We start from the raw sequence: 23,775 nt of genomic DNA, 5'->3' as shown, positions 1-23,775 counted from the left end.
TTTACTGGTTTACTGGTCCAACCGGTCTAACCGTGGTTCAACCGAAAAAACCGTTCCTTAATAAAATAATAAATAAATTATAAATAAACATCCTAAGGTATCTTTCAAATTTAAAACCCTATATAACATATCACCAACTAAATGTAATTAATCATCAAAATACTCAAATACTTACAGCAAATATATTGGCAATTAACATAATTATACTTTCATTAAAAATAGTTGAATTGAATTGCAGTGCACAAGTTAAAGACAGAGAATATTGCCTTAATGTAGCTAAGTCAAAAAATAAAACAAAACAGGCCCTTTTAATTCTTACGCTTGTAGGCTTCAATATAATCATTACCATACAAAGAAACTTTCTTGAAGGGATTTATGGCAACCAAAATAGGCCCTGCTTTTGTCTGAATTTTACAAGATATGATTAACAAGGTTAAATTAAAAGAATATTTTTCAGTTGTCTCAGTGAGTCCAGCTAGATAGAACAAACATCACTGTGTACTGTGGTAATTCTAGATCATATCTTACTTTTCTATCAGGCAGTGAAACAACATACTCAGTTCCAGAAGATGTTATTATCTTCACCAGCTCCCAATTCCTATTTGAAAGTTGAAGCCAATACTGAACCTTTGAAACAATGAACTTCAGAAGTAAGGGAAAGAAATAGAAAATACTAAGCTATCCATGTCTTACTAATAATAGAATAGAAAAACTCAATCTCTTAGAACTCAATAATTACATCAGTTATCCAACTAAATAATTGCATCACAGTTATCATAACCTGATTTCAAAGCCTAGAAGCAAAGTGAAATTAAAAACATGAGACATACAATAAATCAAAAGATCACCAATTGCAAATTTTTTTAACAAGAACGGAAGTTAAGAACAATAAAATTAATAAATTATTCACGAAATTAAAAATAGTAACAGCATTCAGCAACAAACATTTAGCATTCAGCACAAACAGCATTCAGCAACAAGACCATATCTGAACTCAACAATCAGCATTCAGCAACAAACATTACAAAATATTAACCAATAATCACACTAAACCTCCAACTAGCAACCAGCAACCAACAATGACAAAATAGCAATAAACATTAGTACATAAACATTCCAAAACAGTGATGACTCTAAACCTGCACCCAGCAACCAATAATTACAAAGCAGCAACATTATAAAACATTACACAAAAATTTGAACAAAAATTCCAGAAATTAAAAAGAACAAGAAGAACCAAGCATTCAGAAATTAAACAGAGCCATCACTCATCAGTAAACAGAACAAAATTAAAAGGAAGGAGCCGATCGAAGCAAAATTAAACAGACCCATCAGTAACCAGAAGCAAAATTAAACTGAGCCATCACTCATCACTCATCAGTAACCACTAGCCATGGCAATGGCAAAATTAAAAGGAAGGAGCGAATGCGAAGCAAAATTAAACAGACTAACAGAGCCATCGGTGACCAGAAGCAAAATTAAACAGATCCATCACTAACCTTCGACGGAGACAGGATGGAAACCGACGAGACGACGACAATAGGCAAGGCGACAGCAAGCGGCGACCCAACGGCGAGCTGCTCCAAGCCACGAACAGAGAAGACAGGGAAGATGGGGATGACGAACCAAGCTACCTGGGTTCCGAACAGCGAGAAGAAGAAGAAGTGGAGGCGCCGAGAACCTGGGGACGGCGGCGGCAAGGATCCTAGGGCTAGGGTTCTCTTTGATTTTCTTCAGAAGGGGCTAATGGGGGTGCACGATGCACGAATGATTCTTGATTCGGGGAAGGTGGCCGACGTGGTCGTGTGGAATAGAGCTGCCATCGGCGGGAAGTGACTGCACGACGGAGGCAAGAGGTGAGACCGGCGACGGTGGCTTCGATTTTCGAAGCTCAAACGGCGGTGGCTGGACGAACGTTGCGCCGTTGCCTTCGAAGCTCGAAGTTGGGACGGTGGCGGTGGCTGGACGGACATGCGCCAGCGGCTTCGATGAGGTTGAGAGAATCTGGACTCTGGACTGCTGCTTCGCGTTGTGGAGGCTGGAGACTAGAAGGAAGGGGGTTAGGGAACTTAGGGTTGCCATCCTGCACAGCGAAACGCAGCGTTTTTGGTAAGATTAAAAAACCGGTCGGGTCACGGTTCGGTACGACCGACCGGTTCCCGGCCGGTTCAACGATCCAACGACGGTTTTCAAATTTGCCGGTTTTGCCTTCTGTCCGAACCGTAATTGATAGCGGTTCGCGGTTCGACCGTCCGGTTCGAACCGGTTTTCAGAACCTTGATATATATATTGTGTGTGTACTCTATAATTATTTTGGGAATGGGCACTAGTGTCCTTAGCCGTCTTAGTGTGTTACTATAGATTGCAATAATAGATTCTGATAAGGCTTTCTGATATGTTTTTTTTATTATATCTTTTTATTCAGATAATATTAATTTTAATATTTGAATCTATTGTAGTAATAGAGTAAATATATATATTTTCCTTTAGTTTATTGGAATAATAATAATATCTGGTATAGCATGCGTCATGCTGCCAAAACACTTATATCGCTACCAGAATAGATGATGATTCAGCTGTATTTTTGTTATGCAGTTAGTCCATACTTTAAAAAGGTGCCTGTAAAGTCGATACTGATTAATGAACAAAAGAAGTTGGTAGAAATGTAGAAGTAGAATGGTAATTGAGGTTCAATATTTATCATGGATTAAGAAAAAAGCCTCCTCTTTAAGAACACAATCTAACGTTTGGTTCTTTTCCTGGTCATAGTTCTAACTTCTAAATTATTCATGATTACTGCATTTGATGGGACAGACACATGTTTTTGTTCTTTTGGGCTTACACTCAACCAGTTCCTGATAAAAGAGTTACTACTAAGCCCTGATGCAATAAATCAATATTAAGGCCCAAAGATATTTAAGGTTTGGATTTTCATAACAAGGCCAAAATCTGAATAGGTCGTTTCGGAGAAGAAGTACTTCAGACAAAAAAATGAAAAGAAACGCTTCACAAAGAATTCTCTTCTAGCCCATCATGGCATTGTCCAAAAAAAAAAAGAAAAGAATTCTCTTTATATTAGAACGTTTTTTGTGTGGATCTCGTAATTATTGAGAAACACTCTAATGCCTCGCTGATTACTACAATGGCTATATGATGTATCAATGTTTAGATTGTCACCAAAAGGGGTGGCAAATGGGCCAAAATTTACCGAGCCAATCTTTGTAATTTGTCAAAAAGGATGAGTAAGGTTAAAAATTTAATACTGCTAAATTTAGAATATTTGTCTAACTCGTACCGCTTAATCTGTGAGTTTTGATGGAACGGGCAGATTTTTATGTTGGGTTAGATATTTTTTTTGTCCAGTCTATTTTTCATTAATCTGTGAGTTTTGCCCATCGATTCGCTTCTGTCGTTATGGGTGTTGTACTTCGCCAAACTAGGATTTTTGAAAAATCCAAATCTAGCTCCCACCGTACCAGATTTGCCTGACCTGCTCCCTTTTGGCAACCCCTCCACCCTCTTGCCGTTAGGGTCAACCCCGGTCTCCTTCCATGCTTGATTTCGCCATTCAATAGACGTGGCTCTATCCAATTAAGCTAGCAAATTATCAAACTGAGCCACCTCCAACTCTGCTTGAATTTTCTTTTTGAGTCTATTTGCAAAGATGCACATGAGAGCCTCTGTTCCCAGGTTTCTCTGCGTTCGAACTGCAGACTTAAACTCTTGCTTATACTAAGCAACGTCCTCCACCTGTTTCACCTCTAGTAACAGAGCCATGGGGTTGAGAGCAGCTCCAGGTTAAAAACATTTCAATAAGTCCTCTTTGAATCGTCTCCATGTCTAAAATGGTGTGTATTCTTCCCACCACTCCATCCATGCGAGATCCTCTCCCTCCAAAGCAAGAGTGACAAAGTCCATTCTTCTGCCAGAGCCACCTGGGTGATACGAAAATACCTTTCCATCTCACCAGCCAGCCATTTACATCATCTCCCGAGAAGATGGGAATGTCAAGCTTCCTGGTAGGCTCAAATCTCCTTTATTCTGTTTCACCTTCATTATTGCCGCCACCTCTGCCTTCTGAACCTTCTCCATCTCCCTTGTTTCTCCCTTCAGCCACGTTTCTTCCCTGGTCATGGTGTTGTTGTGAAAGCATTTTCCTCACCTGTCTTAGTAGGTTGGTGGATAAGAGTTCAAATGATCGGTTTTGAGTTTCCAATGAACGATTCTGGCCTCCCTCATCTCCTCCATTTGCTTCTCCAAAACTTCCAACCTCGACTTCATGGCAGCTCGCGTGGAAACCATGCATAGAACACCTAAGATCGGTGCTCTGATACCAGTTGTTACACTGGTATTTATTTTAATAGAAATACAGAAATACAATAGAATAGTAAAAGATAATAGAAGAATTTCGAGAGTTCTCTTCTCTCCTAACCTAGACCTTTCCAAATCTTTTCCTACCTCTCACCTAATCAGCTCCTTCTTTTATTGCATTCCCTAAATTAATTATCATAATTAGCATTCAACTCATATGATTACACATTTCTCCTGCCTTATTATTCCTCTCTTTTCTTTATTGCTTCTTCTAGATTAATGATAAGGTAAAGGGATTATTTTCTTTCCTTTTTAAGCTGCCTTTGCTACTGACTCAGCATTTTCTCTCTCTCTCTCTCTCTCTCTCTCTCTCTCTCTCTCTCTCTCTCTCTCTCTCTCTCTCTCTCTCTCTCTCTCTCTCTCTCCAGGATATGTAACACTTTGTTGCTGCACTTTTTTCCTCCTCTTTCTATTGATTTTGCAGTACTCTATATATTTTTTAGAAGGTAAAATAAGAAGGAAAAGATGAATAAGAAGCAGAAGAAGATGAAGAGGAGAAAGAGGAAGAGTTTTGAATTATGCAGAATTTATCAGTACAAATCCACCGAAAATTTTTAAACAATACACCTAAATATCTTAGTTTTACCGCGAAATTTACTGCAACTACACAAAAATATTTTCTCTAATGCTGTATTTTTTTCTTCTTTTTTTCCTTATTTCTGTTTTTCTTTTAGTTGAATGAATGTAGGTTCATCATCTTCCAAGTAATTTTGCAGCATTATGTGTTTCTTCTTTTTTATTTGATTTTTTTTTCTTTTATTCTTATTAAGAAAGAGTAAAACAAGAAGAAAGTTGAAAATGTAAAACAAGAAAAGAAAGATGAATAAGAAAAAAAAAGGAAGAAGATGGTGATGATGATAAAAAAAGAAGCATTAGAAGACGAGGAGGAGGAAGAAGAAGAGTTTCGAATTATGCAGAATTTATCAGTACAAATTCATCGAAAATTCTTAAATACACCTAAATATCTTAGTTTTACCCTGAAATTTGCTGTAACTACACAAATTGAGAAAATTTTATGGCAAATTTTGGATCAGGCAACGTTATTAATATAGCAAAATTTCTACGATAACGATAACAATAACGATAACGACGATACATATAAGACGACGACGATGCTATAACAATGATGATCATGATGATGAAGATGATGAACGAGAAGGAGAAAAATGAATAAGAATAAAAAAGTCCAATGAAAAAAGGAGGAGGAGGAGGAGGAAGAGGTGTAAGAAGAAGAAGATGACTATAACAAAAGAGAAAAAAAAAAGAGAAGAAGAAGAAGATGACGAAGTGTAAAGAGAAGAAGAAGAAGGAGGAGGAGGAGAAGAACTTGGCAGGTCGCATGAATGTAAATGACTTGTATGTGTAAATAACTTGTATATGAAGAATAATTGATTTAGAAAATGCATGAACATACTGTTATTGAAGCTGTAGAATCTTATCCAGAAGCTTCTATTTTTGGGTTGGCTTTTGATTGGGTGTAAGTTTTAAACCAACTCCTATCTAATTAATGAAAATTTTAACTAACCATTATATTGGCTCATGACTTGCTCCTCTCCCCTTACTGAATCCACGAGGAAGAAAATCTTGGAGTTATCGTTCTAAAACTAGGTTGCAGAAGACTGATATGGTGAGACTCATAACTAATCTTGGTTACGGGGCTTAATTTCTGCTCAAGCAGATAGCAATGTTCCATCTTTATTTAAAATAGCAACACCTCAACTTTCCCTTCTCCTCCTTTTCTTGTGTACATGATAAAACAACAAAACCTTATCCCACTAGGTGGAGCCGGTTTCTTGTGTACATAAATATAATGAAAATATAAAGACTGAATTAACGTCTTACATAAGAGTATAAGACACCATCCAAACTAACAGCAAACTATTAGACATAATGAAGCATTTCAAAATTCAAAGCTTTGCTGGTCCCTTGGGGTGTTGTATGACTATGTAATTGTAGGCATTCAGGGTCAGAAAATCATCCAGTGTTGGAGCAGTGCACTGCCTTTTGAAGATCTTGCAAGCCTCCTTATACATTCCCTTCTTGAATTTATCTTTTCCCACCTCACTTTCAATCCTAGCCATCTCTTCCTCAACCACTCGGCTGAAGAGCTCCTTGCTCACTCTTACTCCGAGTCCATCCCCATCCAACTCCACTCCATACTTGATCCACTGCCAGTTCTGCACCCTGCTAATCTCAGCAGTGGCAGCATCTTCCATGAGGTTGTAAAGAGGAACTGAACCAGATCCAGTGAGCCATGCCGCCACATACTGAATACCGACACGTGTATTCAAGCGGAGACCATCCATTGTACGTACACCTCTAGGTATTTGCAAGAGGTCTTCTTCAGTTATGCTTGCAGCATCATCGCGCTTCGCGTCCTTGATCTGATTAGGAGCATTGCCCATGTTGTTGTTAAAAACCTCCACGCAGGCTGGTATCAGACCGGGGTGTGCTGCCCATGTTCCGTCGTGCCCTGCCTTTACTTCTCTTAGTTTGTCCTTCCTTACCAGTTCCAGTGCTGCCTCATTAGCAGCTGGATCATCTCTAATTGGAATTTGAGCTGCCTGGTAAAGAATATAAACTTAAGAAACATTTTCAACAAAAAACCACCTTCATGTATGGCTTGCCTCAATTTGGTTTAAACAGTTCCAGCTAAATTTTCAATCTAGCCTTGTGATTGTTATCCTTAATGTTCAATTTGATACTAGTCAGTTAGCATCTAAATTATATAGTCCATATACCCTTCACTTAAAAGTTAGAACTACCACTAGAAATTAAGAATGCTGCATAGTAGTAAACTCTGGTCAGCTTCAAAATTTCATGTGAACTTAACATGTTATACTTTGATTTCAATGCCATCATCTTATTTTCCTGTCCAAGCAATGAAAACATGTTTGTTAAAGCCATATGCAAGTTTGACATTGGAGAACTTATTCTTGTAGTGAACCAAATTCAGAGAATGGATATTGTCATTTCTATTTTTATTCCTTCATTTTTTCTACAAATTCATGCAAACATGCAAACATACAATGCAAAAGTATGTATGGAGTGACATTATAGAAAAAGAGTGACATTACCATTTTCTCCCAAATTTATCACATATACATACCATGCCTCCCATAGCATGCACGCCACGCCTATGACACGTCCGGATGAGAAGGTCAGAGTAGCTCTTCATGAAGTGCTGAGTCATGCCAACAAGAACCCTGTCCGGGAGCAGCCGATCCGGGTGAGCTTGGAAGGTCTTGACATAACTGAAAATGTAATCCCAACGGCCACAGTTGAGACCAACGGAGTGGTCCCTCAGCTCATACAGAATTTCGTTCATTTGAAACACAGCAGGAAGTGTTTCAATCAGAACAGTGGCCCGTATGCTTCCCCTTTCTATGCCTGCCATCTTCTCTGCCCTCTCAAACACATTATTCCATATCTTAGCTTCCCTGTCAATCACAAATTACTTGTTTGATTGTATTCTATATAAACTCCTAAACATAAAATCTCTAGCTTTCAGCTAGAGCTAGCTTTGTTCTTTACCTTGAGTGCTCCATTTTTGGAAGATAGAAGAAAGGGCCAAAGCCTGCACCCTGAGTCTGGCGGAACGGTGCATGATTGTGGTAGAAGTAGAGGCCGAAATCAACAAGGCAACCGGTTGCTGGTTCACCATCAATGAAAATATGGGCCTCGGGTAGGTGCCAACCTCTTGGTCTGACAAAAAGCTTAGCTGTCTGATCGTTGAGCTTGTAAACCTTGTTCCTGGCTTTGTCGTTGAAGGTTATAGTCCCAGCCACTGCATCCTTCAAGTTCACTTGACCCCTCATAAGATTCTCCCAGCTTGGTGAGAGTGCATCTTCAAAATCAGCCTACAAATCGAAATTTTAACAAACAGCAACTTTTCATTGTTTTGGTTCCAAATCTGAAATGTTATTTGAACATCACCCCAACATAAACACAATCTCTTATGAGAAAGTCTAGGGACGAGCACATTTATTAAAATTTAATCATTATTTAATAAAAAAAAATAAATAATTTATATTATATAAATTTTCACACTATTAAAAATACTAATAATGATTAATTGATAATTACAAATCACAAGAGTTGTTAGTTTCTATCACTTCACATCTCTTATAAGATAGGAATATCTCCTCTTAATCATTATCCTGGCCCATCTTCATAACTCCTAAAATATCTAAAAATCAAGTGTACTGGTAAAAAAAAATTCTTTTTTGTAAGAGCATGCGTGGAGTGACGATTATACAATTTACGTATAGTATAGTGTTTTTTTTTTTTTAAAAGGAAGTACTAAATAAATGTTTGATATATTGATTTTGGATCAAACTCCTCAAAGGGAGAGAATTAATAAAATAATAAAGTGAAATATTAATCAGTTTTAAATTAAGATAATAGAGTTTACATGATAAGAATTACAAATTCAATGATGATTATTGATTTATCTCTCATTTTATCATTTAATTAATTTCTTCACTAATTCATTCATTTTAGATATACAATATTGTTGACTTATCCATTATCTTTCAATGAATAGAATATAGACTCTACTGAAATCCAATCCAATAGTAAATAATGAATGAGTCGACACATTTTATTCCATGTAAAATGGATACCCCATCGTAAAACACTGCAAATGCGCATAAAGATGTGTTGGTAATTAGTACTAACCATAAAGACTTTAGCTCCAGAGTTGAGAGCATTGATAACCATCTTCCTCTCCACAGGTCCTGTGATCTCTACCTTCCTATCAGCCACAGCCGGTGGAACCGGTGCACACACCCACTCCCCTTCCCTTATGTACCTCGTTGCCGGATCGAACCCCGGCAGAGCCCCTTCATTGTACCTCCTCTTTGCCTCTTTTCTGCACTCCAGAGCATACCTTATATGGCTCCTGAACTCACGTTGCAACTCAGCAACAAACTTCAGAGCATCCTTTGTGAGGATTTTTGCAAACTCCTCATCATATCTTCCCCGAATGTCCACTCCTTCTGGAACATCATAGGACGGATCAATCTTTTTCACTCCTTGTTTGGGATATCCATAGGTTCCAGTATCCATCCCTTTCCTTTTTTTGTTTTATTAACCTTTGTTTCCCCTTCTACGTGCCTATAGTAATAGTATTGGTTCTTGTATGAAAATATGGAATGTGTCTTGAGGGGAAGGGCTAGTTAGAATTTATAGAGCCAATAGAGAAACGGGAGCAAGTTGGATAGGTAATGTTACGAAAACAATCAGAGTCATCATACAAACCGATACAAAATAGGAAATGAATTATCTCAAATTCTACAAGACAAATGTCACCCACATCATCAATGGCGTAACCTATCACACTTCTCAATGAGGGCACAAAATTCAACAACACCACACTCTTATCCCATGATAGACTTTATCCCTTGAGCAAATATAGTCATGCAATCTCTTCAGATACCCCATGCCGATAATTAGCTTTGTACCAATATATATTTGAATGATTTATTTTTTATTTATTTATTTTAATAGAATGTGTTGTTTCACTTGTTTGTATTTGTATCAAGGTTCTGAAAACCGAACCGGTCATCGAACCGTTCTCGTTACTGGTTTACTGGTTCATAGGTTCAACCGGTTCGACCGTGGTTGAACCGAAAAAACCGTTTTATAATAAAATAATAAATAAAATATAAATAAATAAATACATTAAAACATAATTATAGTTTAATATAAACTTTAAAATATCATCCAAAATAAAACCAGAATGTTATGATCTCATTCAAATACAAACTCAAGTCAAATAACAAAAAGAACCAACTAAACATAAAATGCCAACATCCAAGTTTGTCATCAATCATATTTATTCATATTCACAATTTTATCACATTCATTCATATTCATAATCCCTTGCCTTATTCAACAGCACAAAAATTGAATTCAATTAACCATCAATCTGTTATTCATAAAACACCTGCTCTGAGAACATCAGCAACAGCATCCTCTGCTGATTTTGCATACTTCAGATATTCATGTGGCCACTACATGTTACTATTTAATAATATTAGGAAGGGTACTAGTTATGCCCAATAGAATTACTTAGTCTTTAAAGAATATAGATAAGAGACTTTTATCAATGTATTAAAGGAATTAATGAATTGATATTGAACTTGGTTCAATTTGGAGTTTCTCTCCCTAATTCATGGAAGGAGTTCTAACATTAGTGCTCCCGCCGAGAGGTTTCTTCCATTTTTCACGGAAAAACAAATAACTCAACAATCTGAAAATACATTTCCAATATTCAATGGGAAAGATGGTTATGGATGGACACCTGAGGAGCAGAGATTCATAGAGGTGGAAAGAGGTTTGAAAGGAAAAACTCTAAGATGGTTTCAGTTATGGAAGGCGCTCTGCTGGAAAATTGAGTGGGAAGAGATTAAAGCTAGACTAAGGCAACAACGGCAACCAAATCTCAGCTATCAACAGAACAAGACTCGCAGCAGCATCAACAGAAATTCAAGAAAAAAGAAAGGCCGAAATCAATGCAAATTCAGATTCAACAAGCAATTTAGCAACAAATCCAACAACAGATCACAAATTCAATTTCACAAGATCAGTTCACAAGTCAACAAATCCAGAATATGAAATTGACGAAGAAGAAGAATCAGATTTCAATTTTGAATTCCAACCACAACAACAATATGAAGAATTAGACAGAAATTGCAGATCAAGCACGAATTCAAAATTCAAATCCAGAAATTCAATAAAAAATAACTCTAAATCCAGAAAATCAAGTACGCTTTTATCATGGAGTCTTCAGCAGCGGCTTTCGGCGGGGGTGACTTCTCCTCTCTCGCAGCTTTGGTCTCTCATGCTTCCTTCCTCACGTGACAGCGACGACGATGGCTTTGCGCAGCTCCAACAAACCCTAGCAGCGGCGATGATGGATTGGCAGCGATGGAGGCACGACGGCGACGCAGCAGAGGCTCCCTCCTTCCCTGCGGTGGCTGCGATTTTCGAAGGCTGACTTCGTGACGGTTCGTGGCTGCGCGCGAATAGAGCTAGCTGACGTTAGCACAACGGAAGTTGTGACGGCGGCGGTGGCTCGACGGAAGTTGCGCCGGAAGCTTGAGGTGAGTCAGACTGGAGACGTGAGAGGTGAGAGTGGAGGCTGAGGCTCGAGAGGAGAGGAGAGGAGTGGGTCTGTGCCTCTGGGTGACTAGGGTTCTCTTTTGGCCCTTTCACTCTCAGCATGCAAAACGCAACGTTTTGCCCAAATTTAAAAAACCGGCCGGGTCACGGTTCGGTTCGACCGACCGGTTCCCGTCCGGTTTGGCGGTTTAACTCCGGTTTTTAAAACTGGCGGTTTTACTATCTGTCCGAACCGTATTTAACAGCGGTTCCCGGTTCGACCGGCCGGTTCGAACCGGTTTTCAGAACATTGATTTGTATACATTTTTTTGTTTTTGATATTGAAATGGTAATGAAATTTTTTTAAAATGTAAATTATTGGAGTGTCATTTTTAAATATAGAACCGTATAATTAAAAAGGTAGAAATTGAATCGTCTGATTTGTTTGATAAAATTGTGAAAAAATAGGAAAAGAAAAGATGCAAACTTTTATTGATTGTTGATAAATTTGAATTGAATTGAAGTGTAGTGTTGTAAACTACGAAGGTAAACTAAATATATATAAAGTATTGTCCTATGAAAGATAAAAGTAAAGATAAGATAAAAAGAGAAGATAACATAAAGATAATATAAGATAAAATAATAAAAACTAAAATTAGAACTGAATTTATGTATTCTGTTGGGCCGAATTTGTGGACCACAAGACTTCTTTATTGTTGTCATAGGCTAGTATAGAAGAGTAGTTTAATATTATTAAAAGTACAAAAATTTAGACTGTCTAATTTGATTGGTATAAGTACAAAAATTGGACCGTCTAATTTGTGTTAAAAAAATTTTAAAAATTGAGGTATAGAAATTAGACGGTCCGATTTGTATATTCCAAATTTTTTAATTTTTTAAACACAAATTAAACGGTCCAATTTATATATTTTTTAAACGGTCTAATTTGTATATTTTTTACAATTTTAAAAATATTAAAAATTACTATATTAAGACATATTATTTATATTATTTTATATCTAAATTTTTTAGTCTATTTGTATATTTTATAAAAAATTATTTTTATTAATATTTGATTTAATGAACTTGATAAATAAGGCGATTATTATTTTTTAATATTTGATTTAATGGTGAAAATAATATTTAAGTAATGAATAAAAATTATACCAAAATTTGACAGAATGAATATCAACCTGATGTATATCAAAATTTGTGTCTTCTAAAAGCATTACTATTTCCTATATTTATGTAGGAGTAATATTATGTATTTAAATTTTTTTATGAACTAAATTTAACTAAATTAAATACTAAGTTTTGAAATAATATTAATCATAATTAATTTTTATTATATTAAATTAATTTAATTAAATTTAATAAATAAAAAGATTTAGGTATATAGTATTATTTTGTACGAGTATTTGTTTAAAAAAAATAGAAAGCTATAAACTTTATTAGAATATAGTCGTTAGAATAATATGAAATATTCATTGATTATTTGACAATTTATTTATCCAATAATCAGCAACAAGTTCTATTAGTAGTATTTTTAAAAAAATACTAAAGACTAATATTTTAATAAAAAATAAAAATTAACTAAATATTATCTCAATGCAATATAAATTTAAAAAAATATTAATCACTTAATTTGTTCGTTGTTTTGTAGGAATTAAATCTTTTTAATTTTTTATTTGAGAAGATAAAATATGATTATTTTATAAATTTTTATCTAAATAAAATAAATTAATTATTTACTCAAATAATCGATTATATAATTTTACTGTTTTAAATATTAGTTATAAGTTCGCTGGCACAAAAAATAAAAACGGAATTTATAATGTTTGCGTTGGTGCTAACAATAAAAATAGCACATAATTCTCTTTCAAATTTTGCTGTTGTTGTCCGGGAAAACAGTATATAAATTCCGCTTTCCTTGATAATAATATAATATATACACACTCGTAATAAAATTAATAAGTCTAATTTTAAGAAAATAAATTAAAAAAACTAAATAAATGTATACTAAATAACTTTTATTAATTTATTTTTCATTCCACTAATTTAAATAAATAAATTTTAAATTTAAATCGGTATCATCTTTTACAACTAAAAATTAAAGCTAACATATATTAAGTGTATATCTATACTAATTTAAACAAACTTATCCCTTAATCTAAATAAATACATGTTAAATTTAAATCTTAATCATCTTGACCGCTAAAAATTAATACTAACATCCATAAACAATGCAAGTTTATATTTATACTAACTTAAACAAAAATAAATATAAAAAATTAATTTTCATAATTAAGAAAATAAAAAAATTATAAACTATCAACCTGGCAACATGCTTACTTAGATAATCCACAATGTATATGTCCATGTCGTTATTTAGTCTATTAATAATTTAATATTATTATTATGCGACATTTTTTTTATTACTCTTCTTCTCCTCTCTTTCATATCTCTTCAGCTGCTCTACTCTCCCTCTCACTCAGCGGCGGAACTTTGTGTAAGTAAAAGGAGTCATGACCCTCCAAAATATTTGTAAATTTATTAATAATTTTATTTTAAAAAAATAAAATTAGTTTATTTAATTAAATTAATATACTTTTAATTTATGTATTTGAGTTTTATGTCTATTTTTATTATTTTTTTAAATTTTTTATTTTCTCTATTTAATATAATAAATGACATATTTTTAAATCAATAACAAATAACATATTTTTAAATTAATTTTATAAATTAAATATTATTATAAAATTAACACTAAATTATATTTAATTTTTCATATAGTTTTATGTATTTTTTATTATTAAAATAATAAAAATTATAATACAAATGATAGTAATATCAGTTATTAATAAAAAGTTATTATTTTATTTTTAAATCAATTTTATAAATTTAATGCTATTATAGTATAACATTGTTTACATTAATAAATTTTGATATTTTTATTTTATTAAAAATTTAAGACTTTGTTTTGTTGTATTATATTATTTAATTTGTAATAAAAATAATAATAAAAATAAGTCATCTTAAAATTTTTGAGAGATAAATATTATCAAAAATAAAATTAATTTTTTAAAATATTAAAAAATAATTTATAAATTATAATTAATTTTATATAATTTAAATAAAAAATTAATTTTAAAAAATTCTATTTTTAGATAAAATATTAATTTTTTAAATAAAAATTTATGTGCAAAAACTAATTTTTTATGTACAAACTGATTTTTTTAAATTAATTTTTTATTTAAAATTAAATTGACTTATTAACCTAAACAAATTTTTTATTAATCAAAGATCAAAATTATTTTTTGTTAATTTTAATTATATATAATTTTACATGTTAATAATAAATTTTAAAATAAAATAATTATATTTATAAATTTTATTTTAATATAAATATTATTATATAATTTTTTATTAAAATTTTTTGCTCCTTCAAATTTTTTTTCAAGCTCCGGCGACTATTCTCACTCAAATAAAAAATTTGGCAAACGAAGTATTTTGGAAAATACTTACAAAGGTCGCACTATTTATAGTCGCTATCGTCCCTTTTTAGTTTTTAGTAAAAGCACGCAAGAACTTGATCACATCGTCTGCTAGTGTTAGCAGTCAGGGACGGTTCTACTTGTGGGGGAAAGTACAATTTGAAATTTTCTTCAGTAATACATTATGATAATATTTATTTGTTTTTATTAAATTAATAAATTTAATTCTATAATAATTTTTTATTTAATTTTATTTTAATATTTAATAGTGAGAGAATTTCATATTAAATATATATTATAATAATTAATTTTTAAATTTGAATGAAATTAATATTTTTTATTAAAAATTAATTCAAAAAATATTATTTATTTATCGGTATTTTTTTAAATTAGCTTTAGTTGTTTTTATAATATACATTAATTAAAAGAATTCTTTAACTATAAATATTATTAAAAATGAATTATATGTGAGACAAATTTTTAAATAATTATTTAATAATATTTCAATTGTATTACTAAAAAATATTTAATTTTTTAAAATATAAAATTTAAAATTTAAATTTTAAATTATATATTATTATTTAAATTATTATTTTACTGTTTTAATTTATTAATTAAATATTTTAAACATTAATCATATTTTATAATAATCAAATATAATTATAACAACTATATTATATATACACAAAAAAATTACTTGTATAAAATATAAAATATAAAATATATATTAAAAATATATTAATATATAATAAATAATTTAATAATTAATTATATATATATATAATATTTTTATTATAAAATTGTTAACATACTATACATATTTTATTGTCACTAACAAAATTTTTTGGATTTATCAACTGTTAGTACTCATCTACTGAGAAGCTGAAGAATTGGAACACAATGATTTTTTATTTCCCAATTAACAGAGCAAGTTAATCTTATATGGATTCTATTTAAGTTTGAACTATATATATCTACTACTTGTATAATTGCCGTGGCTCATGAAGCCAGGTGTCGCCCTCATGTTATTTTGAAATAAAATAATGAAGAATAGATTGTTAAAGGTAAAGGTTATTCTATTCTCTCTGTTTCTACGTTGCTCCTTCTCTCTCCCTTCTAAGCTTCTCACTCTCTGTCTCTCCTCCTTCCTTCATCGTGTCAGTGTATCAATTTCTCTATGGATCTCCTTCTTCCCGGTAAAAGCCAGCAGAACCCGCTGTTTCAAACCCTAAACCCTGCCCCCTTTTCCATTTTCACTCTCAGGCATAGAACACATCAAAAGCCGAAACCCAACCCGCAAAATTCTAGGGTTTGTGTTTGCGGTTCCATAATGTCTCAGAACGGGAAGCTCATCCCAATCTCGACCAGCACAGCATCAAGCTCCTCAACCTCACTGATCTTCAGCGCATCGATCCCTTCGTCGAGGAAATCCTCATCACCGCTGCACACGTCACCTTCTACGAGTTCAACATCGACCTCTCACAATGGGTTCGTTCCTTTATAATCTCCTTCGTTTCATTTATTCCATTCTCTATCTCTCTCTCTAACGCTTTCTCTCTCTTCTTTCTGCGATTACCGTTTGCAGAGCCGCAAGGACGTCGAGGGATCCCTCTTCGTTGTCAAAAGGTCTACTTTTTGTTCCTTTTCCTTCATCATATCGCAACAATTCATGAATTCCACGATCCGATTGCTTTTGTTTGATTTTCTCTGATTTAAACAAACGAAATGAACGAAATTCAGTTTTCATTCCATTCATATTTGATGTGCACACAGAAATAAAAAGCATAGCTTGGATCTACTAAGTCATCAAGAACAGATGAAAAGATTCGGACATCACCTTAAACTATTGTTCAGTGATAAGAAACCATCACAATCTCAGACAAAACAACTCTGCAGAGGTTTCTGTCAGGTAAACACTGATAAGATTTGTTCATTCTTAATGGTTTCAATATTATATATGTTGTTGGGTTTTTGTTTCAGGGGACTAAGGTTGTTTCTCCAAACCAAGATGATTTTGCTATGATTTCACCAAGAATTAAACTCAGATGGGAGGCACCTGGCTTATCTTGAGAGGGGTTTCTAAGGATGTGGCAAAGTACAAGATCATTATTGTCCATGGTTTTGGAAGCTCCAAAGAGATGAACTTTCTCGCACCCCAAGTACAATTACTCATTCCCTTTCAACTTAAACAGAATAGTAGTACTATACAATTACGATATTCATATGCTGAATAAGGTTACTCAACGTGTATATATACATATATACAGGAACTAATAGATGAACTAGGCATATATCTGCTGATCAGTTAGAGTTAGGACCACAGTTCTATGTCATTGGAGTCTCAATGGGTTCATATGCTACATGGAGTTGCCTTCAGTACTTACGCCACCGGTACAGAATTACAACCTTCCATATGGATATATAGATTGCAAGACAAAATAGTCTATTAGGATTTGTTTGATAAGAGTAAAATTGATAAGAGATTAATTGAGTATCCAGCTGGATTTTGATCTGAGATTGCATCGCAGTTAGGGAAACAGAAATGAGTTCAGAACGTCTACAAGAAAATTAAGTTAAATAATTTTTCTTCTTGCTTATATTTATATAAATTAGATTTATAAATAATTTTTCTTATTGCTTATATTTTTCTTCGAATTTGTGTGCTCAGGTGAGAGAGTTAAGCATAGAATTCGCTCGAGTTGGCGGAGTGGAGATTCCGAACAACAAGAGAATTGAGTTCTCGCTACAGTACATCCATGGAATCGGAAGGAGCAGAGATCGCAAGATTCTCTGCGATATAAGCATGGACAACAAGGTTACTAAGGATCTCAGCGAAGAGGATCTCATCACTCTGAGATGAAGTCTCCAAATACGTCATTGAAAGCGATTTGGTTAGTTTCTTTTCGCTTAAACCATTCAATTAATTAAGAAGAAAGTTTAATTTATTGATGTGTTTATTGATTTTCTCAGAGGAGGTTTAATGTGCTGAATATATGGAGATTGAAGGCAAACGAAATATCAGTAGTAGGAGTATATATGCTTTTACATTTCCTATTTCCTCTTATATATATGCTTTCTGTGGGTAACAAACTCTGCTTTATGCTTAATTAAATTTGATTAGCTTTCACATTCCTAATTGAGATAGTATTTTGTTGAACCAGATTGGGGTTGGGTGCTTATTAGAGAAGATAATAAGGCTAATAATTTGAATTTCCTCATATAAAGCTGAAGCTTGCCGGACTTATTTTTCTTCTTGCTTATATTTATATAAATTATATTTAATTTGTTCTTTTTTTTGTGGTTTAGTAATATTTTTTTTTTGAGATAATGCATATTTTAGAATGAGTGAAATGAGAAGAACCGGTTGATTGTAGAAAGAGAAAAAGCTTTTAGCTTTTTTTGAAGTTAAAGATTGGTTTCTGATATATATTTAGTGGTTCTAATATTTTATATGCTAAAGTTTTTGCTTCTTTTATGGGTTGTTATGTTAATATAATACATTGGAATGAGGAGTTGTGTTGAGACAATTTTGCTTCTTTTGGTTTTAATTTCTATTTATCTCTTCTATTTAGCAGCAGAGAAAGAAGAAGAACAACTCGAGCATGGCACAAACGCTAGCGATGCCTATAGCTCCCTCTCTCGCCCTAATCTCAAACTCCAGACCTCTTTCCAGAGCTGTCTATTTCCCTGTTCTCAACCCTCCCAAGGTAACATAAAACAAACTCTACCTTACATTTCTGAAATTTTTTTGTTTACTTTCGAATTTTTGTGCTCAGGTGAGAGAGTTAAGCATAGAGTGCGCTCGAGTTGGCGGAGTGGAGATTCCGAACAACAAGAGAATTGAGTTCTCGCTACAGTACATCCATGGAATCAGAAGGAGCAGAGCTCGCAAGATTCTCTGCGATATAAGCATGGACAACACGGTCACTAAGGATCTCAGCGAAGAGGATCTCATCACTCTTAGAGATGAAGTCTCCAAATACGTCATTGAAGGCGATTTGGTTAGTTTCCTTTCGCTTAAACCATTCAATTAATTAAGAAGAAAGTTTAATTTATTGATGTGTTTATTGATTTTCTCAGAGGAGGTTTAATGCACTGAATATAAGGAGATTGAAGGAGATTCAATGTTAAAGAGGATAGGTAGATAGGTAAGTTTGCTGAAGAAGGCAAACGAAATATCAGTGCTATGCGTTGCCGAAGTCGCACTCATCATCTTCTCTACCAAAGGCAAGCTCTTCGAATATTCCAGCGATCCCTGGTTCGTACCTCTTCATTCTCCCTCTCTCTGACCCAATATCACCTTTACTTAATTTCACTACTCATAACTATACATAATATGGATCTTGATTAATTAGTGAAATTTTAATTTCTGTGTGGAAATTACTTAATTCAGAACGCCACCGATTATGTGTTTTCATCTGTTTCACATTAAGAGTACTGTCCACATGCAGTAGTAGGAGTATATATGCTTTTACATTTCCTATTTCCTCTTATATATATGCTTTCTGTGTGTAACAAACTCTGCTTTATGCTTAATTAAATTCTATTAGCTTTCATATTCCTAATTAAGATAGTATTTTGTTGAACCAGATTGGGGTTGGGTGCTTATTAGAGAAGATAATAAGGCTAATAATTTGAATTTCCTCATATAAAGCTGAAGCTTGCCGGACTTATTTTTCTTCTTGCTTATATTTATATAAATTATATTTAATTTGTTCTTTTTTTTGTGGTTTAGTAATATTTTTTTTTTGAGATAATGCATATTTTAGAATGAGTGAAATGAGAAGAACCGGTTGATTGTAGAAAGAGAAAAAGCTTTTAGCTTTTTTTGAAGTTAAAGATTGGTTTCTGATATATATTTAGTGGCTCTAATATTTTATATGCTAAAGTTTTTGCTTCTTTTATGGGTTGTTATGTTAATATAATACATTGGAATGAGGAGTTGTGTTGAGACAATTTTGCTTTTTTTGGTTTTAATTTCTATTTATCTCTTACTTCTATTTAGCAGCAGAGAAAGAAGGAGAACAACTCGAGCATGGCACAAACGCTAGCGATGCCTATAGCTCCCTCTCTCGCCCTAATATCAAACCCTAGACCTCTTTCCAGAGCCGTCTATTTCCCTGTTCTCAACCCTCCCAAGGTAACATAAAACAAACTCTACCTTACATTTCTGAAATTTGTTTGTTTACTTTTGAGTTTGTGTGCTCAGGTGAGAGAGTTAAGCATAGAGTGCGCTCGAGTTGGCGGAGTGGAGATTCCGAACAACAAGAAAATTGAGTTCTCGCTACAGTACATCCATGGAATCGGAAGGAGCAGAGCTCGCAAGATTCTCTGCGATATAAGCATGGACAACAAGGTCACTAAGGATCTCAGCGAAGAGGATCTCATCACTCTTAGAGATGAAGTCTCCAAATACGTCATTGAAGGTGATTTGGTTAGAGTATTTTTATAGAATACGGATTGAATCAAGATGAAGAAGCAAGAACAGAGTTGAGAGCAGTAGATGCGTGGATACTGACTGACAAGCCTTACTCTCATCAATCCATTCATTTGGTAAGCTTCAATCTCCATTCCCAGTTCTTCCCCATCTTGGATCTGTTTTTGGCTATGATATCTTGGTGTTTCAGGTTTCTTTCTTTTCCTAACCCTTATTGATATAGCTACCTGTGCGATTAGGGTTCATGGAAAAGGATGCTGGGAACAAATTTTTTTGGTCTGATTTGTCAGATTCATTTAAAGATCGGTGGTAGTTCTCAAGAGGAAATCAGCCTAGGCTTCATGTCACTCTGCCGCTCTCTTATCTTGGGAAACAACAAGTTAGGTGGGAATTTTTACGGCGGCCCTGTCCTTTCTCTGTCCCCTTCCATCATGTGACGTGTTTCACTGTTCAGTCCGAATTTCCTGTGATGTAGGTATGTAGTGGTTATGACTTATTTCAGATTCTTTGATATTTGTTTACTTTGATACTCAAGTTTCCTTTCAATTAACAAGATTTGTTTTTGTCCCTGTTTGGGCGTTCTTTTCTGATTCTATTTTGAAAATTGGATTTTTTGTTTCGATACAAGATGTTGTGTTCCAGTAACAGTAATTGTTTTTGGTCCTGTTTATCCATTCCCTTCTGATTTCCTTCTGAAAATTGGGTGGTTTTGTTTGTATTGCTGCTTGTGTGATAGATGAAACAAATGAACTATGCTTAGTGTCAACTGATTCAAAAAAGCTCCTCTCTAATCTCACCCCCCTGGAAGGAATGTTAGAAGATAACACTTAGAATCATCGGAATGAGGAGTTTAATTGATCATAGGGAGGAGAATGAAGAACATGCTTTTCTTCGGCTTCTAATAATGGATAAAGAAGTTAGTTATTATAGCTATTTTGATAGTTTTGTTGAATAAGTTTATAGGTGTGTAAAAATAAGTTAGTGTATTTATAGGATGCAATTGTATTCACTGGTTTATTGTTTTTTTTTTCTGGTTTTCTGATTTTTATGGTATTTTATCTTCTTGATCATTTACTTTCTAAATACATATTTTGTTTTTCTCTTTTATTTATTCCTTTTTTCCTTGTCTGAATCTTTTTTTTCTTCTGTTTTCTTGGGTGTTGAACTAAAACCCGTGTCTATTTAAGTGGTGAAGAATTTAGTGGTTGGTGTTCATATCCATTGTTTTCTTTTGCATTGTTAGTGTCTAGAGAAAATGAGCTATTTGGGTGTAGGTGTTAGTCCTGGAACAGCTCCAATGTACCATAGCACAAACCTGAAATTGTTGGATAAGAGGATCAAGATAGCTGAGTTGGTGTTAAGGTTTATGATTCTTGGTCTTGGAGTTGTTGCAGCTGTTCTTATGGAACTGATTCACAAGTGAAGGTGTTTTTCTCCTTTGAGAAGGAAGCTAAATTCACTGATGTTAAGGCTTTGGTGTAAGTATCTATTTATCTATGTTCTATGTTAATTTCTAGCAATAAAAGTGTTGCATGTTTTGTTGTCCAAATTCATTAGTTTTTGATGGATTAAAAAACTTTGCAGATTCTTGGTAGTTGCTAATGGTTTGGCTGCTGTATACTCTTTGATTCAAGGACTCCGTTGTGTTGTGAGTTTGGTTAGGGGAAGTGTTCTCTTCAACAAGCCCCTTAGCTTGGGCCATTTTCTCTGCTGATCAGGTACCCTTCTATATTTGAAAGATCACATCCTACTTTTTTTTGTTGTCTTATACATTGTGGTCAAAACACAAGATTATCAAGATTCATCAACATCTTGCTTTTTCCTCAAGCATTTTGTTGCCATATTGATTAATATCATTTATTTTTGTTATAAATTCATGCAAAGACATAATAAAAAAGTAATTTGTCATTATGTCCATAGTGATATAACCTGAGTGGCAATATATATTTTTTTTCTGGTTTTCTTATTTTATGGTATTTTATCTTCTTGATTATTTACTTCTAAATACATATTTTGTTTCTCTCTTTTATTTATTTCTTTTTTCCTTGTCTGAATCTTTTTTCCTTCTGTTTACTTGGGTGTTGAACACTATAATTAATAAGTGTTGTTGTTCTGTCTTTTTTTCACCATTTGCTTCAGATTGGAGCTATTTATCTCTTATATTTCTAACTGTTGTATTATGCCTTTTTATGATTTCAATTTCGAAAAACTATTGTGTTAAAACAGTGGAAAATTCTTTAAACCCTAAAGAATTGTGTTATTTCGATCTGTTTTTGCTTTCCCTAGTTGAAGTGCGAAAAATTGTGTCTTGATTTCGTCCTGGATTGTTGCAAGTTGCTATTCCTTCCCTTTTTTATGATGGGTTTTCTCTATTTTGTGTTTCAGAGAGCCTTGACTTCTAATATTTTTTCTACCTTCCATTCTGTACGGAGTACTCTTATAAATTAATTACTTCAATTGTATCTACTATATCATGATTGATCTTAATTACTTTCTTTTCTCTTGCTCAGGAAGCATAATTTCTGCCTTCCTGTTGTTGCCCCCAGTGTAAGTTTGATATATTTCGCCTTCATTCTTAACTATCCCTTTTTATGAGGCCATATTTTTGTCATTTTTTATCTGTATCTGATCTTCCTAGAGTAAAAAGGAAACAAGTGCCTTAATTAGGATGATGCAAAACACTTAATTCATTAGTATTGCTTGTGCTGTTCTATCATTGGGTTTTAAGGTTTAACGGATTTCATTGATATTTAATTTGATTGTATGGTAATTAGCTAATTTTAGGTACTTAATTACTTTGGTTAGATAAAGATAACTCTTTATTTACTTCACTTCCTAATTGATTAATTTTTATTTGGAGATTAAAGAAATATACCTGTGTTGTACATAGATGCATACTTCTTTTAGGTTTGTTAGTTAAAACCTGGCTAATTTTTTGGTTCTAGCAGCAATTGGAACAGAAGCATGTGAAAAAAAACACAAATGAAAGTGAGACACATAATAAGATCTATATACAATCCATATAAAAACACTTCAAATGCTCCCTTAATATCCTAGAAATTGTAGGCATCAGATTGGATTTGGTTTTCTAATATGTAATTCATAGTAGCTTTGAATAATTTTGATTCTTTTTCTGAACTCTGTCTTCATGAAGAGAGATTCTTTTTCGATTTTCTGTTAGGTTCTTCGTTTTCAGTATGCAGTGATTTTATTAGAGTTTGCAATTGTGTTCCTGATTTCCCATTAGGGTTTGCGTGTTTTAAATATGAGTTTTGTAATTTTCCGTTGATTTTAATACTCAATTTTCTATAATGTACACTGAACTATTGAGCTATTAATACTCATACACACTTGATTTAGGGTAGG

General features: G+C 33.4%; 1 protein-coding gene, 1 long non-coding RNA gene and 2 pseudogenes across 2 annotated transcripts; 2 read left to right on the top strand and 2 right to left on the bottom strand.

Moving 5' to 3' along the window:
• Window positions 1-306: 306 nt before the first annotated feature.
• On the bottom strand, window positions 307-2,068 carry LOC130975286 (uncharacterized). Its single transcript, XR_009084524.1, has 2 exons — window positions 1,500-2,068; window positions 307-627 (listed from the first exon to the last, which is right to left on the bottom strand). It is a non-coding gene; the product is annotated as an uncharacterized LOC130975286 (long non-coding RNA).
• A 3,939-nt stretch (window positions 2,069-6,007) lies between these two features.
• On the bottom strand, window positions 6,008-11,584 carry LOC130975282 (malate synthase, glyoxysomal-like). The gene is made up of 5 exons (XM_057900100.1): window positions 11,146-11,584; window positions 9,052-9,489; window positions 7,906-8,231; window positions 7,481-7,811; window positions 6,008-6,935 (listed from the first exon to the last, which is right to left on the bottom strand). The coding sequence occupies exons 2-5, from the start codon at window positions 9,439-9,441 to the stop codon at window positions 6,279-6,281; spliced, it is 1,704 nt and encodes a 567-aa protein (XP_057756083.1). The 5' UTR covers window positions 9,442-9,489; window positions 11,146-11,584; the 3' UTR covers window positions 6,008-6,278.
• Window positions 11,585-16,054: 4,470 nt separating this feature from the next.
• On the top strand, window positions 16,055-17,465 carry LOC130975284 (uncharacterized; annotated as a pseudogene).
• A 3,049-nt stretch (window positions 17,466-20,514) lies between these two features.
• Window positions 20,515-22,578, top strand: LOC130975707 (CASP-like protein 2B1; annotated as a pseudogene).
• Window positions 22,579-23,775: the final 1,197 nt, after the last annotated feature.

This window comes from Arachis stenosperma, chromosome 4, assembly GCF_014773155.1.
Source record: "Arachis stenosperma cultivar V10309 chromosome 4, arast.V10309.gnm1.PFL2, whole genome shotgun sequence".
Classification (NCBI taxonomy): domain Eukaryota; kingdom Viridiplantae; phylum Streptophyta; class Magnoliopsida; order Fabales; family Fabaceae; genus Arachis; species Arachis stenosperma.
This window is presented reverse-complemented; position numbering and strand designations above follow the sequence as displayed.

Excerpts from the sequence above, each read along its gene's own strand:
- LOC130975282 (XM_057900100.1), bottom strand. The coding sequence starts at position 9,441 with ATGGATACTGGAACCTATGGATATCCCAAACAAGGAGTGAAAAAGATT. Across the intron at positions 8,232-9,051 it reads CTGGAGCTAAAGTCTTTATG|GCTGATTTTGAAGATGCACT; the intron begins GTTAGTACTAAT and ends TTCGATTTGTAG. Across the intron at positions 7,812-7,905 it reads CCAAAAATGGAGCACTCAAG|GGAAGCTAAGATATGGAATA; the intron begins GTAAAGAACAAA and ends TGTGATTGACAG.